At 51.6% G+C, this 17,087-nt stretch overlaps 1 protein-coding gene across 1 annotated transcript in view; it reads left to right on the forward strand.

Annotated features, from left to right (window-relative positions):
* The window catches only part of Ell (elongation factor for RNA polymerase II), a 47,327-nt gene that overhangs the window by 28,485 nt on the left and 1,755 nt on the right, over window positions 1-17,087 (forward strand). The window contains exons 3-10 of the mRNA XM_032918775.1: window positions 5,989-6,110; window positions 6,241-6,404; window positions 8,307-8,572; window positions 10,572-10,696; window positions 11,880-11,958; window positions 12,263-12,743; window positions 16,658-16,718; window positions 16,832-17,003. Coding sequence (XP_032774666.1) covers window positions 5,989-6,110; window positions 6,241-6,404; window positions 8,307-8,572; window positions 10,572-10,696; window positions 11,880-11,958; window positions 12,263-12,743; window positions 16,658-16,718; window positions 16,832-17,003 — 1,470 coding nt within the window. The remainder of the gene's footprint in view (window positions 1-5,988; window positions 6,111-6,240; window positions 6,405-8,306; window positions 8,573-10,571; window positions 10,697-11,879; window positions 11,959-12,262; window positions 12,744-16,657; window positions 16,719-16,831; window positions 17,004-17,087) is intronic.

The raw sequence follows: 17,087 nt of genomic DNA on the forward strand, positions 1-17,087 counted from the left end.
CATGACCACGGCAGCTCGCTTATAATGCATTTTACTGGGGCTGACTTGCAGTTTCAAAGGACTGGTGTGTGGTCTCCGTAGTGCGGAGCATGGTAGCAGGAAGGCAGACACACTGCTGGAGCGGTAGCTGAGAGTTCTCCATCCAGATCTGCAGGCAGAGAGAGAGGCTTCTGAAACCTCAAAGCCCCTCTTCAGTGACACACTTCCTCCAACAAGGCCACACTTCTAACCCTTTCAAATAATGCCACTCCCTAGAGACTAAGCATTCAAATATATGAGCCTGTGCAGTCGGTCATTCTGGTTCAAACTACCTTTTCCGTTTTCAAATTTTTCTTCATGTCTGTCTGTGCGCTAAGTGCCTGGTGCACACTGAGATAGAAGAGGGCTTTGCATGCCCTAGAACTGAGTTACAGGTGGTTGAGAGCCACCACGTAGGTACTGGAATAAGATTCCAGGTCCTCTGTAAGAGCAAAGGTGCTGTTAACACTGAGCCATATCTCCAGCCCATACCTTTTACCTTATATTTTGATATCTTTTATCCAGAATTGCTCTTGTACTGAAAATCCTCCTCCTCAGCCTCCCGAGTCACTGAGTCGCTTGTCTGTGCCCAGTCCTTGAACTATCTTTTTTTTTTTCGGAGCTGGGGACCAAACCCAGGGCCTTGCGCTTGCTAGGCAAGTGCTCTACCACTGAGCTAAATCCCCAACCCCTGTAACTGTCTTTTTATTTGAAGTTGCTGCCTCATCACTGACCTGGTCAGTGCCCTCTAGCCCATGAGGCGAGATGGCTGTGGTGCATTCCCTGTATTCCCTGTGTCTCGCAGGGCTCTGGAGCTATGTGCATGTTAAAATGGGAAAAGGTCATCCTGGCCACTGGCCCCTCCTGGGCATTGGCTGTGGGACTTCAGTTCCCAGGGCAGGCTAGGTGGGGCACTAGTGTTCCCATCTCCCTCCTGAGGGTGCCTAGACCATACAGGTAAGTTCTTAATCTGGCTGTGAGTGGTAGCCAGGCACATGGCATGCCTCAGCTGCCTACATAGCCTACAGTTGCTGGACCATGAAGCCCTAGGGAACACAGCCTTGACAGATAGCTTCACCCCTATATTAGGGTTCTTTAGAGAACCAGAACCGATAGTGTACGCATAGAGAAAGGGATTTATTAGAGTGGCTCTCAGGCTGTGGTTCAGCTGCTCCACCAATGGCTGTCTGCTAGCGGAAGATCCAGTAATCCAGCAGTTGTTCAGTCCATGAGGCCAGATGTCTCAGCTGCTCCTTAGCATGCACCACAGTCCTAAAGACGCTGGTGCCAGCTCTGATGCCAGCAAAGGAGCAGACTGGCTGGGTAGAGCCCAGCAAGAACAAACAGGCCGAGTGTCCTCCTCTCACGTCCTTTACCTGGCCAGCTGCACACCCAGATCAAAGGTGGATTTTCCACATCAGAGATGCAGACTGAAAAGGGATCTTCCCATTTCAAATGACTCAGTCAAGGAGGACCTTCTTATAGGTGTGCCCAGCCACTTGGGTTTTAGTTCATTCCAGATGTAGTCAAGTTGATAAGCAAGAATAGACATCACAATCCCGTATGTGAACAACAGGTTTATTCTACAAGAGTCATACCAGCTTTGTCTTTTACCACCTCTGTGCTTTGGTCCGAGGCCACGGCTCATTTGTGTGTAATGGGGGACTGAACCCATAGCAGCAAGTCCCAGACATTAGCCCTAATCACACTACTACCCCACTCATCATCCTGGGCTGGCTTCAGACTCATGATTCTTCTGCCTCAGCCTCCTTTAGAACATGCCACCTGTTAATGGTCTTGATGTCACACACCACTGGGCTAGATGTCTGGTCTCTTCATGCCTCTGCAGTCAGTGTAGCTAGAGCCTATGATGCTCAGCACAGTCCTAGTGCATGCCACCTGATGATGCCACCCAGGACCCTAGTATCAGTAGATTCCCAGGAGAGGAGCAGTACGTTGGCATGGGTTTCATGTCCCAGACCCCTGTAGCATTTGCCTTTGTGCTCTGCTCCTTCATGGACCTTGAGCTGGACCATCCCTGGTCTCTGGCTGTACAGTGCATTGAAGCCTCTAAGCAACCGTGACTACTGCCTGACTGCCTCAGTCAGGGCTCAATGCTGTGAGCAGACACCATGACCAAGGCAAGTCTTATAAAGGACATTTCATTGGGGCTGGCTTACAGGTTCAGAGGTTCAGTCCATTGTCATCAAGGCGGGAGCATGGCAGCATCCAGACAGGCATGGTGCAGGAGGAGCTGAATTCTACATTTTCATCTGAAAGAAGCTAGGAACAGATTGAGCATCCTTAGGCATCTAGGAGGAGAGTCTCCAAGCCCACCCCCACAGTGACACATTTCCTCCAACAAGGCCACCACTTCTAATAGTGCCACTCCCTTGGATGAGCATATACAAACTATTGCTCTGGCTGGCCCTATGATAAACAATGCGTGGTGTCTGTGACAGTGTAGCATGGTTCAACCTGAGCACACCAGCCATGTTTGCAGCAGGTGAGGCAGGATGGTCAGAGACTGAGATGCTGTCCGTGTGTCTAGAGTCAGGGACTGCAGAGTGGCTTGGCTTGCCACTGGGCATGCCTACAGTACTGCCTCCTAGGGCAGGGCCTCTCACTTTCCTAACTGCATCCCTTAATACAGTTCCTCATGCTGTGGTGACCCTACATAACTCTTACAAATTGTAATGTAAATACCTATGTTTTCTGATGGTCACAAGTGACCCCTTGTGAAAGAGTTGTTCGACCTCCAAAGGGATTAGGAGCCACAAGTTGACCAAACAAAGACAGCATAAGGAAGGATGTGGAAAACTCCAAAATGTTCAGAAGCAGTGTTAGCTCAGTGAAGAGGCTGGGCAGGCTGCCCAAAGGGACAGTGTAGGGAGAGGAAGGAAGCCAAATTCCCCCATGTGCTCTCTGAGACCTGCTGAGATCAAGATTAGGCCAATGCAGACAGAGGGCATCCCTGCAGTGCTCTTAGGCTCCTGAGTGTGTCTTGAAGACCGAGGGCCACAGAACCACAAAAGAAAGCACTTCTTGTTTGCTTTTGTTTGTTAGTTGGTTTTCTTGAGACAGGGTTTCTCTGAGTCTTGGAACTCTGCAGACCAGGCTGGCCTCCAACACAGAGATCCTCCTACCTCTACCTGCTGGGATAAAAGGCATGAGCCACCATGCCCTGCCGGGCATTATGTCGATTTCTTTGAGACAGAGCTCATGTGGTGGCTAGCCTTGTTAGCCCTGTTTTGTTTTTTAAGATTTATTTTCAGGGCAAGAGAGATTGGTCTAGCAGCTTAGAACACCAGCTGTTCTTGTAGAGGACTCAACTTTGGTTTCCAGCACTTATGTAGTGAGTAGCTGAGATTCATTCATAATTCCAGTTTCAGGCTCTCCAGTGCCATCTCCTGAACTCAAGACACCAAGAGCACCTGTGATATACAAACAGACATGCAGACAAAGCACTGGTGCAGATAAAATAAATCATTTAAAATTTTCTTTTTAAAAATACTTATTTTTGTGTTTGGTCTCTGGAACTGAAGTTACAGATGTTTTTAAGTCACCCTGTGGTTGGTGGAAATAGAACCTAGGTCCTCTGCAAGAGCAACCAGGTACTTCTCTTGACCATGAGCCATCTCTCCGACCCTAGAGTTTGTGTGGTTTATTCTTGAGACATGGTTTTTCTGTGCAGTGCTGGCTGTCCTGGAACTCAGTACACCAGGCTGGCCTTGAACTCACAGAGATCCTCTGGCCTTTGCCTCTGTAGTGCTAGGATTAAAGGTGTGTACACTACCCCCTAGTTTATTTTTTATTTTTAATTGTGAGTGTATGTGTTGAGAAAGGTGGTTGTTCATGAGTGCAGAGTCCAGAAAAATGGTGTTGGGCCCTCTGGAGCTGGAGTACAGGCGCATGGGAGCTGCCATATGGGTGCTCAGAACTGGATGCTCTGTAAGAGCATGGAGCACGCTCACCTGCTGAGCCGTGTGCCCAGCCTTACGTCATCTTGGGGGCTTCTTTCTCCATCTTGTTTTAAACTGAGAAATATTGCTTAGAACACTTCTCAACTGTTACCTGCCCCACCTTAGTTCTCATGGAAGACCCCTTCCCCTCCCACAGATCATCCTGAGCCAGGATTACAGTGAAAGCTAAAAAGGCTGTGTGAGGCCAGTGCTCCCAGTAGCCATGCCCCAGAGCAGCAGGATGGCCTCCAGGCTTGGGTCTTCCGACCACCTATCCCCCTCAGACAATCTAGAGCCAAGCTGTCACTGGGGCTAGCAGTATAGTCCACGCGACAGCTGAGACTACCTACAAGTGGCAACTGCATTGCCTGCTGTCACAGACATGAGCAGGCCCTGAGCTACACCATCAGGTTATGCTGCCACTACCCACTGGGCAACTGAAGCATTCACCATGGCAAATCCTGCTCCCTTTGAACCCTGGCCCTGAGTAGCTCTCCCACCTGTCACCTCTACCATGGCTGAGATAACATGACTTCAGCACCCTGTATGTGCTTGTCCTTAGGGGTACAAAGCTCCCTTTCTAAGCCTCAGTCAGAGCCCCAACACTGAGTGGCACACAGTGCCCTGTCTGAGCCCGTGTGAGATCATTTGCAGACCCCAGGCTGCCCACCCAGATCAGGGCATTAGCAAGGAGCCCAACCATCACTGGCTGTGACAACAACCACATGTATTTCAGGGCTTGTGCCAAAGGAGTGCCAGCTCCAGCCCAAGCCTGAAATGCATGCCAGTCCATGTCTTGGGTGAATGGAAGCGTCACATGCTGGGCACACTCAGAAACTCCTTGTAGTTCCTGCGCCCACTGCTGGGTGGCTGCTTCCTGATGCCATTCAGCCAAGTGCCAAAGCCATACCTGGAAGGACAGTTGGGACCTTAGCAGATGGAATGAATCTGGGTGGCATTGCCTTCATGGCTCCTAGCAGGCTACAGTGTGTGTATGCTTGTGCGCATATGTCTGTGTTGTGTGTGCACGTGTGAGGCTATGTGCTTGTGATCGGTGTGTGTGTATGTGTGTGTACACCTTACACCTTAAGTGAGGTTTGAGAGGCAGGCTGGGGTCCAACTTAATAGATGCTAGGTGCAGACCAACCTGTCCCTCTCCAGAGCTGATAAAAGCCTTGGGGGCTGGAGTTGGGTTCAGTGGGTAGAGCACTTGTCTAGCAGCATTCTGAGGCTCTGAGCTCCATCCCCAGTGCCAAGCAAACCAGGTATGGGATGACATCCATCATCTCAGCTCTGAAGAAGTGAACAGAAGGACAGACAGAAGTAGGCCACATTGTTGAACTTGAGGTCAGACTAGGCTAGAGACCTTTTCTCAAAAAACATATTTAAGCTGGGAGGTGGTAGTGGAGCACGCCTTTGATCCTAGCACTCAGGAGGCAAAGGCTGGTGGATCTCTATTAGCTCGAGGCCAGCCTGGTCTACAGTGAGTTCTAGGATAGCCAAGACTACACAGAGAACCCCTGTCTCACAACCGCACACACGCACGCATGCAGGTATGCATGCACCACATGCATTTGCATTAAGGTAGACACAGGCAATAGGGGCCTTTCAAATTTGGTATGGAGCTGTGCATTTGGAGGGTGGGTTCACTGTGTCTGCAGTCAGGCTGGAAGAGTGCAAGCTGTCCTGCTGGCTGCTCTTGCAGTTGGACAAGCTTTACCTTCATGGATGCCGCAGGTCAGTGCAGCTGCACTGGCTAGGTGGGAAGCCTGAGTGACAGACAGCCCAGATAAAGGTGTCTCCAGAGCCCAGAGGCTGGGCTGAGCTCTTGATCAAGTGACCATCCTCTTCTTTTATGCCAGAAGATGCCAAAGAGGAAGGTGCCCATGTGTCCCTGCTATGCAGGTTGCATGTTGTAAGCGGTGCATGCCATCTGTGAGGGGTGAGTGTGGTTCCTGCTGTAGCTTCCCCATGCCAAGGGTCACAGTGATACCCCTTCTCCCTACAGCACATCTCCATACCCCAGCCCGACTGCCCCGAGGAGGTGCGGGCCTTCTCCTTCTACCTCTCCAATATTGGCCGTGACAGCCCTCAGGGCAGCTTTGATTGCATCCAACAATATGTATCCAGGTAAGGCTACCTGGCCTCAGGCCCCCAGGGAGCCCCAAACCACCTCTCTGCTGCCTCTCCTGCAGTAGCCTAGGTTGGCATGGCATGGCTCCAGTGGCACCTGATGGTGACACTTCCTCTTGTTTTGCAGCCATGGGGATGTACACCTGGACTGCCTGGGCAGCATCCAGGACAAGGTCACAGTATGCGCCACTGATGACTCCTACCAGAAGGCACGACAGAGCATGGCACAGGCGGAAGAGGAGACTCGGAGCCGAAGCGCCATCGTCATTAAGGCTGGAGGCCGATACATGGGTGAGTGGCAAGCAGCATGCACCCTGGCAGGGTGTGTCTGTCCAGCCTCGGAGGTGGGAGCTGTGGCTGCAGGCGACATGTGAGCCCCAATCGAGACAAGGCCCTGGCTCAGCCACCCTCTCCCAGCTTTTGGCTTTGCTGCCCTTCATCAAAGAGGAACAGGAACACGGGGTTGGGGGTGGGGGTGTTCAGGGCACTGCAGGTGTTCTCTATAGGCCACTGTGGCCACAACTGCAGGCTGTGAACTGAGTAAACTCTGGTAACGGGGACAATCCATCAATCAAGTGTTCCCAGGGGAGGAAAGGGGCCTGTCTTTAAAATTGTTTTGATTTTGTGTGTGTGTGAGAGTGTGTGTGTGTGTGTGTGTGTGTGTGTGTGTGTGTGTGTGTGTGTACTTTTTTTTTTTTGAAACAGGGTTTCTCTGTGTAGCCCGGCCTGTCCTGGAACTCACAGAGATCTGCCTGCCTCTTCATAGAATATGTTTTCAAGGCTGACCACTATGTGTTGAATGATTGCCCCGTGGAGGACTCTTTCTCAGGAGTTCATCAATTCTCAGCTTCCTGTAATTCTTTGTGTAGGGTTGAGGCCTTCTGGTCTTTCCCTGTCTACTTTAGCATGTATAGTGAGTTTGAAGCCAGCCTGGTCCACTGAGACTCTCTCTGGGGGGTGGGGAGTAGGGGCTGGAGAGATGGCTCAGCAGAGGACCCACGTTTGGTTTGAGATACCCAAGTGACCACTCACAACTGTAACTAGTTGCAGGAGATCCAGTGCCCTCTCTTGGCCTCCTTACACACATGTGCAGAGAGACATAGCAAACATGCAAAGTGCTCATACATATAAAATAAAGAGTGGGAATTTCACACTGCTCCCGCCCTGCACCACATGCTTATGTGGGCATTCAGTAGTTAGACATGGCTAGACCTTACCACAGGCACTGCCATGGCACTGGTATTAGGGCCTTGTGCTGTCCCTGGTGACAGAGGCTTTCTCAAAGCCAAATGGGGTACGCACACATGTGAATGAATCTGTGGTTAGCAACCTCATTTTGTCACACCTTGTTGGGTACCATGGTGACTTCTAAGACTGTCAAATATAATTAATAGGCACACCCGCTGTCTCAGCACTCAGGGGGCCAAGGCAGGATGATGGTGAATCAAGATAGCCTAGGCTGGGGGTTGGGGATTTAGCTCAGTGGTAGAGCGCTTGCCTAGAAGCATGAAGGCCCTGGTTCGGTCCCAGCTCAAAAAAAAAAGAACCAAAAAAAAAAAAAAAAATAGCCTAGGCTATATAAAGAGACCTGTCTTAAACTACCCAAACCTTCATAGCCTTGGATGTACTCACCCCTACCCAGAGTGTCTCATTGGCCCCAGTCCTCCCCTCTGGCCAGGCACATCATTCTGAAGCAGATGTGAAGGGAAGTATTGGTACTGGAGGGAATCCAAGGCCTCCAGGTTCCCACCTTGCTCTGTCCTGAATAGCTGTTCAAAATGGCCTCCTGATGATTACAGCTGCCACAAAGCACTGGCTGAGACCGTAAGACACCCAGGTCTCTCTGCAGCACAGTCCAGGCACTGTGACTCATGCTACCTCTAAAGTTGCAGAAGCAAGCCGAGGTAGAATCCTGCCTGAGGGCACCTATGCTTCAGGCCAGGCTCGGATTTTGCATGCAAGGGTCTACATGTGGTGGTTGGTGTCCATGTTCCTCAGGCCCTGCCTGTGACTGTGTCAGCCCCTAATACCTTCTGCCTGTGGGCTGTGGCAAGATGCCCACACATTCACAGTTTCTCATCTCTCCCCACCTCTCTCCTACTGCCTAGTGCTTGTGTACTGTAGACCACTGATGCTGTTCCTATGGCATGGGATGTGGTTGCTTCTGTGTCCTGATCCAGGCTCTCATTTCAGGGAAAAAGGTTCAGTTTCGGAAGCCAGCGCCAGGGGCAGCTGATGCAGTGCCCTCCCGGAAACGTGCCACCCCCATTAACCTGGCAAGTGCCATCAGAAAGAGCAGTGGGGGTGGAGCCAGCAGTGTGGTGCAGAGGCCCTTCCGAGATCGGGTGCTGCACCTCCTGGCCCTGAGGCCCTACAGGAAGGCTGAGCTGCTGCTGCGGTTGCAGAAGGATGGGCTGACACAGGCAGACAAGGACACCCTGGACAGCCTGCTGCAGCAGGTGGGTACAGACCAGCCTGACCTCATGTGTTGCAAAATGCTTCTCCAGGCTTCCCAGCTTCATGGCAGCCTCAGGCTTATCCTCTTGAGGTCTTCAATGCCTCACCCCCCTAGCGGGGTGATACCCGCAGACCTACATGGTACACAAACTTGGCCAGTGGCCATTACCTGGAGACTTGCTAAGAGCCTGTGTCTGTGGCTCGTTGTTAGCCCTGCACTGCACATCTGGGCCATGTCTTCTTGATCTCTCTACCCTGGAGACATCTTGGGGCTCTGAAAAGTGAGCACTCATGCTGACATCATGCCCTGGCTGAAGGGTGGTGAGCTTGCTCAGTGCAAAAGAAACTTGTGGTCTGGTGACCTGAGTTCAGTCAGCAAAAAGTGTTGCTGGAGAGATGGAGCACTGGCTGCTCTTATAGACAGACATGCATGGTGGTGGTGGCCCACATCTTTAATCCTAGCCCTTGGGAGGCAGAGGCAGCCCGATCTCTTGAGTTCAAGGTCAGCCTGGTCTACAGAGTAAATTCCAGAACAGCCAGGGCTACACAGAGAAACCCTGTCTCAAAAATAAACAGAATGGGGGCTGGAGAGATGGCTCAGCGGTTAAGAGCACCCGACTGCTCCTCCAGAGGTCATGAGTTCAATTCCCAGCAACCACATGGTGGCTCACAACCATCTGTAAAGAGATCAGATGCCCTCTTCTGGTGTATCTGAAGACAGCTACAGTGTACTTATATATAATAAATAAATAAATCTTTAAAAAAAAATAAATAAACAAAATGCAAGTACCGGCTAGGTTTTGGGGATAGCATAGAGGTAGATTGGGGTGGCCCCGGTGCTCTGGTGTCAACATAATATCAAGTATCAGAGAAACTCTGGAATCAGGAGAGACCATGGTTAGCCTCTGCCTCAGGCCATGAAGTACATGAGTGCCGTGGTCTATGGAGCCAGAGGCATCTGAGGCTCTCTGTGCAGCTCCCAGGACCTCTGACCAGCCATGCCAGGGCTGACCTTGACCAGTCCTATTAACCTGGCATTCTTGAGTGTGTGATTCATCTTTGGGGGCAGCAGGACCCCACAGATTTTGAAAATGGGCCTATCTTGAGCGGGGGTCACCAGGTCTGGTCAGGTCTTTGCAATCTCCACAGTTCATCTGAGTCCCTGAGCATCTGCAGGGAGGAGCCATAGCTTTCATGACTATGCCTTCAGTGTCGGAGGGTGGCCCAGGGCGTTAGAGGCACCAGGGGAGCCGGAAACCTGCCCTAGGGTGGGATGCCTTAGGTAGTGTTGGTCAGTGGAACCACACACCATCGTGGAAGAGTCTCCAGATGGGAGTAAGTGTTGCTGCTTGGAGTAGCCATGAGTGAAGGGCAGTAACCATTAAGTCCCAGTGCTGTCGGGAAGTAGACTATTAGTCAGTAAAAGGTTCTGCCAGGTTGGCATGCTGGCATCATGCTGGCATACCTGTGGTCCCAGCATCCTCAGACAAGAAATTCTGAGTCCAAGGCCAGCCTGGGGTATAAGGCAAGGCTATGTCTTCAAAGCCCATTAAATATAATTCATTCCTCTCAGTTCTTACAAGTTGTGACCTTGGCACAGTTGAATGGCCGATGTGTGCATGTGCTGTACTCTGGCACCTAGCAAGGCCAGCACAGACATTGCCTTGGTCCCTTCAAGGCCTCTCATCAGATTCTTTGAGCCTGAGAGACAGCCTGAGATGAAGTAGCTCTGTGGCGGGGAGAGAGGACTGGCTGGCTGGTGGCCAGTGTTGAAAGGGTAGGCGCTGTGGGGGACTGTGAGCATACGGATGACATGCTGTGCCTCATCAGGACTTTCTGGGCCTTCAGCAACTCAACTGAAGGGAATGTGAGGTGGTGTGGCATGAGTCCACTGCCACCACTACCCTGTGGAGTCCCGTGTTCCCCAAGCACTCATCCCTCACCCCCAGCCCTGCTGCCTCCCCAGGCAGTGACAGTCAGTGAGAACTGGGTATGTTGCAGGTGGCCAGTGTGAACCCCAAGGACGGCACGTGCACCCTGCAGGACTGCATGTACAAAAACGTGCAGAAGGACTGGCCCGGCTACTCTGAGGGTGACCAGCAGCTGCTGAAGCGTGTGCTCATGCGGTAAGTCACGTACTGGGGGGCAGCAGGCTGACCTACACACTCTAGCCTCAGCCTGCCAGATGGCTCACGATTATGGCTGTCCCCAACCAACTATGTAGCCTCCTCTGGGCCAGGGTGTCCCCTCCATGTCCCACTTCGTGGCTTCCTATGAGCCTCTGGAGCCCACAGTGTGTGAGGTCGACTCCAGAGGAGCAGCACAGTAATTACTGTCTTCCCCTGGTGCTGGTGCTGGTGCTGTCCTTGAGTGATTTCTCTCTGAGAGATTGCTGTGGATTCTCCAAGTTTGGGGACACCACTGCACTCTGGGCTCATCTCCATCCTGTGCCCCGGCTGGTGCCTGGGGGTCCAAGTGCTCGGAGGGGGCCCATCTTAGCAGAAGCCCAGGCTTGCCACTCCGCACACACTTCCTGGCAATAAAGACAGCTTACTTGCTCTCCTTTTTCTGTTTTCTTTTTTCCTGACGGGGTTTCTCTGTGTAGCCCTGGTTGTCCCAGAACTCATTTTGTAAACCAGGCTGGCTTCTAACTCAGAGATCAGCCTGTCTCTGCCTTCTGAGTGCTGGGATCAAAGGTGTGTGTTTCCATGCCTGGCTTCCTTGTGAGTCAGTGTCTTACAGAGACGGTACAGGCCTCAACTCCTGCCCATCTTTTTTCTCCACCCTCCCGTAGTGCTAGGCTGACAAGCGCGTGCCCTGTGTTCAGGGCCACCTACACCCAAGTGCTGAAGGTGTCCACATAAGGCCTGTCACTGCTCCACAAGCAAGGGTGTACAGGGCCAGCATGCCTGGGCTAGTTGCCACCACCGAGGCCATGCCCCCTGTTAGGTGCTTTGTGCCAGATCACAGTGGGAGTAAGGGTGACATGGGAGCATGGCAGGACCACACACAAGGTCACAGCTGACACAGGATGGCCTTTGTGCTGGTGGGATCCTGATGTGCTGCAGGCAAGGTATGTGTTTGTATCTGGCCTGTAGTCTCCATCTCATTGTCAAGCCCAGACCCTAACTGCGTGCACCTCAGCATGCCAAAGAGGGGGTCCTCCCTGAGCCCCAACATGGGCTCTGCTCGGCAGCTGCCCTGTGCACAGCCCAGCTTTGGTCCTGAGAACCTGGCCCTCTCTGTGCAGACATAGTCCCCGAGGCACAGTGGCAATGCCACCATAGTGCCTCTACCACTCCTCTGCAGGAAGCTGTGTCAGCCACAGAGTGCCACCACAGACTCCAGCCCGCCCAGGGAGCACAGGGGTTCCGCCTCACCTTCTCAGGTACCTGCCTAGGGGTGGTTGAGTGTGGGATCCTCACTGGTGCCGCACAGCCCTTTGTAGCTAATGTCCACTGCCTGAGCCACACTCCCTTGGGGGACTTGCTGTCTTTGGGGGCGGGAGTATCTCTCTGGGTATCCGTGTGCCTCAGGCACCTCCACTGTCCATTCAAGGCAGTCTTCTCTGTCTGGGTGCTTGTGTGTGGCCCGCTCTGTGTGGGCGCCCCCGTGTGGCCACAGCAGGCCCTGCAGGTGGCTACTAGTTCCCACATACTTCTCTGCTCAGCTTAGTCCCCTTGGCTTTTCAGAAACGGTCACAGCAGACAGACTTCATTGATCCCCTGGCCAGCAAGAAGCCCCGGATCTCACATTTCACACAGCGAGCACAACCCATCCTCAATGGAAGACTGGGTGCCCCCAATGGCCATGAGACTCTGCTGCCCGCTCCAGTACCCACCCCATCAGACGCCCTCAGCTCTAGCCATCTGCCCCCACGGCTGGAGCCGCCACGGACCCACGACCCCCTGGCTGATGTCAGTAATGACCTGGGTCACAGTACCCAGGACTACAAGCACCAGGAGGCCACCCCAGCTCCAGCACCCCGTCTTGGTCTACCCCTGCTGACGGACTTTCCTCAGGCTGAACAACCTACTGGCTCCTCACATGTCCATAGCCGACCCAAGAAGAAGTCCAAGAAGCACAAAGACAAGGAGCGGCCCCCTGAAGAAAGGCCCCCCGCCCCACAGCCTGACTCATCCACTGCCCCTGCACTGCCCACAGATGCCCCAGGTCAGTGCCACTTGGTTTTCTCCTCTGGTATGTGGGGTGTGAGACCACCACTGGGATCAGGACTTGGGGCCATCGTGGCAGGCCACCAGCCTACCCAGTGCTTGGGGCTAGGAGCTGAAGGACCCAGACAGAGGAAACATGGAAAGCAACGCTTCCTGGGAGTACTGAGATGCCCTGAGCCAAAGAGGCAGAGAGAGTCAAGAGAAAAACTGCATGCAGGGATATATGCAGGCCAAGGCACACTAAGTCCAGGGAGCAAAGGTTGCTGGGACCGGCAGACACTCTGAGAAGGGAGTCAGTCCAAGGAATCTCTGTGTATCAGAAGCCTCTGTCCATAGTTTAGTGAGAGCATGGGTCCAGTGTCCCAGCCCTGTGCTGGCTGTGTCCTGCAGTCCTAAGCTCCTGACACCTGTCTCAGTCAGGGTTTACTGCTGTGAAGAGACACTATGACCAAGGCAACTCTTTTTTTTTTTTTTATGAGTATTTATTTATTTTTGGTAGTTTTGCAATTTTCCATCTCTCCCACAAAAATGACTTAGAAAGTATGACAGAATATATGTAAAATGGGAATACCCCAAAACTCTAAAATTTTATCCAAATTTATACTGTACTACTTTAAGATTTGACTAGATATATTGATTGTTAGCCATTACAATGTGAAATTAAAATAAAGCATAAAATATAACATTTTCAATTACATATCATAGGGAAGAACACTATTTGTAAATATTTGATTATGTGACTAAGTTTTATGACTAAACAACCAAGGCAACTCTTATAAGGACGCCATTTAATTGGGGCTGGCTTACAGGTTCAGAGGTTTAGTCCAGTATCATCAAGGCAGGAGCATGGCAGCATCCAGGCAGGCCTGGTGCAGGAGGAGCTGAGTTCTACATCTTCACCTGAAGGCTGCTAGGAGGAGACTGCCTTCCAGGCAGCTAGGATGAGGGTCTTAAGCCCACACACCACTCCAACAAGGCCACACCTCCTAATAGTGCCCCTCAGCGGGGCAAGCATGTACAAACCCTCACATTCCACTCCCTGGCCCCCATAGGCTTGATCAAATACAGGAGTCCATGGAGGCCATACTTAAACATAGCATAATGCAAAATACATTTAGTCCAACTTCCAAAGTCCAAACTGTAGCAGTCTCAACAATGTTAAAAGCCCCAAGTTCAAGGTCTCTTCTGAGATTCCACCCTATCACTTAACTCTAATCCTCAAATCAAGACAGGAAACTAGGTGGGCAAACTCCAAACTCTGAATCTCCATGGCTGATGGAAAAGTGGTCTTCAAATCTTCAACTCCTTTTCATCTTTTCTCTTGGGCTGGTTCCACTCCCTGCCACTCCCTGTTAGCAGCTTTCCTCAGTAGATAGCCCATGGCTCTGGCATCTTGAAAATCTTGGGATCTCCAAGGCAGCTTCAATGTTACAGCTTCTTGTTTCAATGTCTGGGATCCACACAGGATCCTCCAAAGGGCTGGCTTCACTTCTCCAGCTCTGCCCTCTGTAACAGTTTAACTTCAGGCTGACCCACTCCACTGCCACTGCTGTTCCTGGTGGTCATCCCATGGACTGGCGTCTCCAATGTACTGGGGTCTTTCTGCTGCATCTAGGTTTCACCAATAGCTTCTCATAGGCTCTCTTCACGGTGCCAAGCCTCAACTCCTTTGCAATGACCCCTTCAGTCCTGGGCTGTCTGCTGCAACTAAGGCTGCACCTTCACCAGTGGCCTTCCATGGCCTCTCACAGTGCCCAGCCTCAGCTGCTCTTCATGACCCCTTCGTGCCTTCAAAACCAGTACCACATGGGTGACTCTTACAAGTCCAGCTGCAGCAGGAGGTACAACCTTGGCTATCTCTGGAACACAGCTTCTTTGTGCTCTCAGAATAGACTTCCCAGATTATTTCACCCAGTGATGCTGGTCTCTTCTTAATCACTGCTAACTTCTTAGCTCCAGCTGACCAGCATCAATTGTCCCAGTAGTCCCTTCTATTCTCGTCTCTAAAGCCAGAGCCAAATGGCTGAAGCTGCTGAGTTCTGCTGTTTTTAGGAGCTGGAACATGGCCCGAGTGTTCTATTACATTATCACCAGCTTCCTCTTTTCTAACTCCTTCCCTGCCTAAGCTTGGCTGTCCTGGAACTTGCTCTGTAGATTGACCTTGAGTTCAGAGATCTGCATTCCTGTCTCCTGGGATTTTACCACCATGCCTGGATCTAAACTTAGTTGGACAGGATCTTGCCCCAAAGTCCCATTCCCTTAATCTGTTATCTCTTAGAACACAGGATTCAGTTCCATTCTACTTCCTACTGCCCCTTTAATATTTAAACCATATATTTTATTTTTCCTTTCTAAGCTTGCTACACTTGTTCAAAATGCTATTCATGTGACTTAACCAGAGAATAAAGTCTCCACTGGGCATTTCTGAGACTTCCTTTGCAATTAACATAATCTCTTTACCTGAGGCTCAGGTACTCTTCAGAACAAGGGCAAAAAGCAGTCACATTCTTCACCAAAATACCACAAGAGTCTCTCCGCCATACTGAATTTTTTCTCTGAAACCTCTTGAACCAGGTCTGCACAGTTCAAATCTCAGTAACAGTGTCACCCATATCCTTGCCAGGATGGCCCGCTATGCCCCATTTAAAGCATTCCACTGCTTTCCAAAGTCCCAGAACCCATCTTTTTTTCCAAACAAAAGCATGGTCAGGCCTATCACAGGCACAGTACACTTCTGTGACAGATTACAGACACACCTGTGACAGATCCCAGACACAGATGGGTTCCAGGTGTCAGAACTGGTAAATGGCCACCTGGCCCACATATGCTTAGGCCGGATGTTTCAGCCACAGGACATAATCTTCCCTCCTTCCATCCAGGCCCAGCCCCTGGGATGATTCTGCTCATGGTCAGCAACTCCTCAGCAGAGCCCTGAGCCTCCCCCACCTGTCTCTGTACCTGAGGAACCATTCTTAGCTGGGTCAGCTCCATAGTGCAGGTTTCCCAACCCTTTTTAATCATTTGCATTGCTGGTGACAGGCCCAAGGCTCACACTCAGTGAGCACCTGCCACTGAGCCAGCAGCTTATAGACTAGCACGCTGAGTTGGGGCCCTGAAGCAGGAGTGGGTTAGGCTGAGAGGATCTGATTGGAACAGGGTGTGTGGGGACTTCAAAGCTACTGAATGAGGAAAGCAGCAAGTACCCCGTCTCCCTGGTAGCCCGGGCTCAAGAGAACCAAATAAATGGGTTAAATGACGGGGAAGTTGCTCTACCTGGCAGGCAGCCCCAGCCCAGACCCTTCTTTTTTTTAAAGACATATTTATTTATTTTATGTATATGTATAAGTACACTGTAAATTCAGACACACCAGAAGAGGGCATCAGATCCCATTACAGATAGTTGTGAGCCACCATGTGGTTGCTGGGGATTGAACTCAGGACCTCTGGAAGAGCAGTCAGTGATCTTAACTGCTGAGCCATCTCTCCAGCCCCCAGCCCAGACCCTTCTTATGCTCCAGCTGCTCCTAGTGCTACATTGGGTCAGGGAGGTTATGGAGATGAACCCTCCTGCAGTGTGTGCCGTGCAAAGGACAGGTCTGACTGGAGCCTCGTAAAAACCAGTGCCAGCAAGGTTTACAGTTCATCTGTTGTCAGATTTGCCCTTTCGTCTGGGTAGCTGGGGTTTGTGTCCAGCCTAGTGCCACTGTCCCACACAGTCAGACACTGTGAGTTCTGTGGGCCTGCCTAAAGGGCACTTGGAGACAGCATAACTGTGGCTATGAGCTGGACAGTACATCCCCACTGTAACCAGCTGGTCTTGGTACATGGTCTACTGCTGGTGCCAACTTGACCGCCCAGCATAGCTCACACCCTCAAACACTAGCCCTGGAATAATAATACATTGCTCTGCAGGTCTGAATGGAGACTGTGCCAGTGTCCCCACATCCACATCAGAGACTCCGGACTACTTGCTGTGAGTGTCTTACCTAGGCTGTGCCCCATTCCAGGCCCATCTAGGCCCTGCCTGAGCCAGGTACTGCCACCCACTATGGCCCCTGAGCCCCTGCAACCCTTCTTGTTCCTCAGGAAATACCCAGCCATCTCGTCATCAGAGCAGCGTCAGAGCTACAAGAATGACTTCAATGCTGAATACAGCGAGTACCGCAGTCTGCATGCTCGGATCGAGCAGATCACTCGCAGGTTCACACAACTCGATGCACAGCTCAGACAGCTGAGCCAGGGCTCTGAGGAATACGAGGTATCGTAGGCCACTAGAGCTGGTAGTGACTCATGGACAGGGTTTGCCAATGAGCCCTGCAGTGGTGCCTAGGTCAGGGTCAGG

The sequence above is a fragment of the Rattus rattus genome, chromosome 13 (genome assembly GCF_011064425.1).
Source record: "Rattus rattus isolate New Zealand chromosome 13, Rrattus_CSIRO_v1, whole genome shotgun sequence".
Lineage (NCBI taxonomy): Eukaryota > Metazoa > Chordata > Mammalia > Rodentia > Muridae > Rattus > Rattus rattus.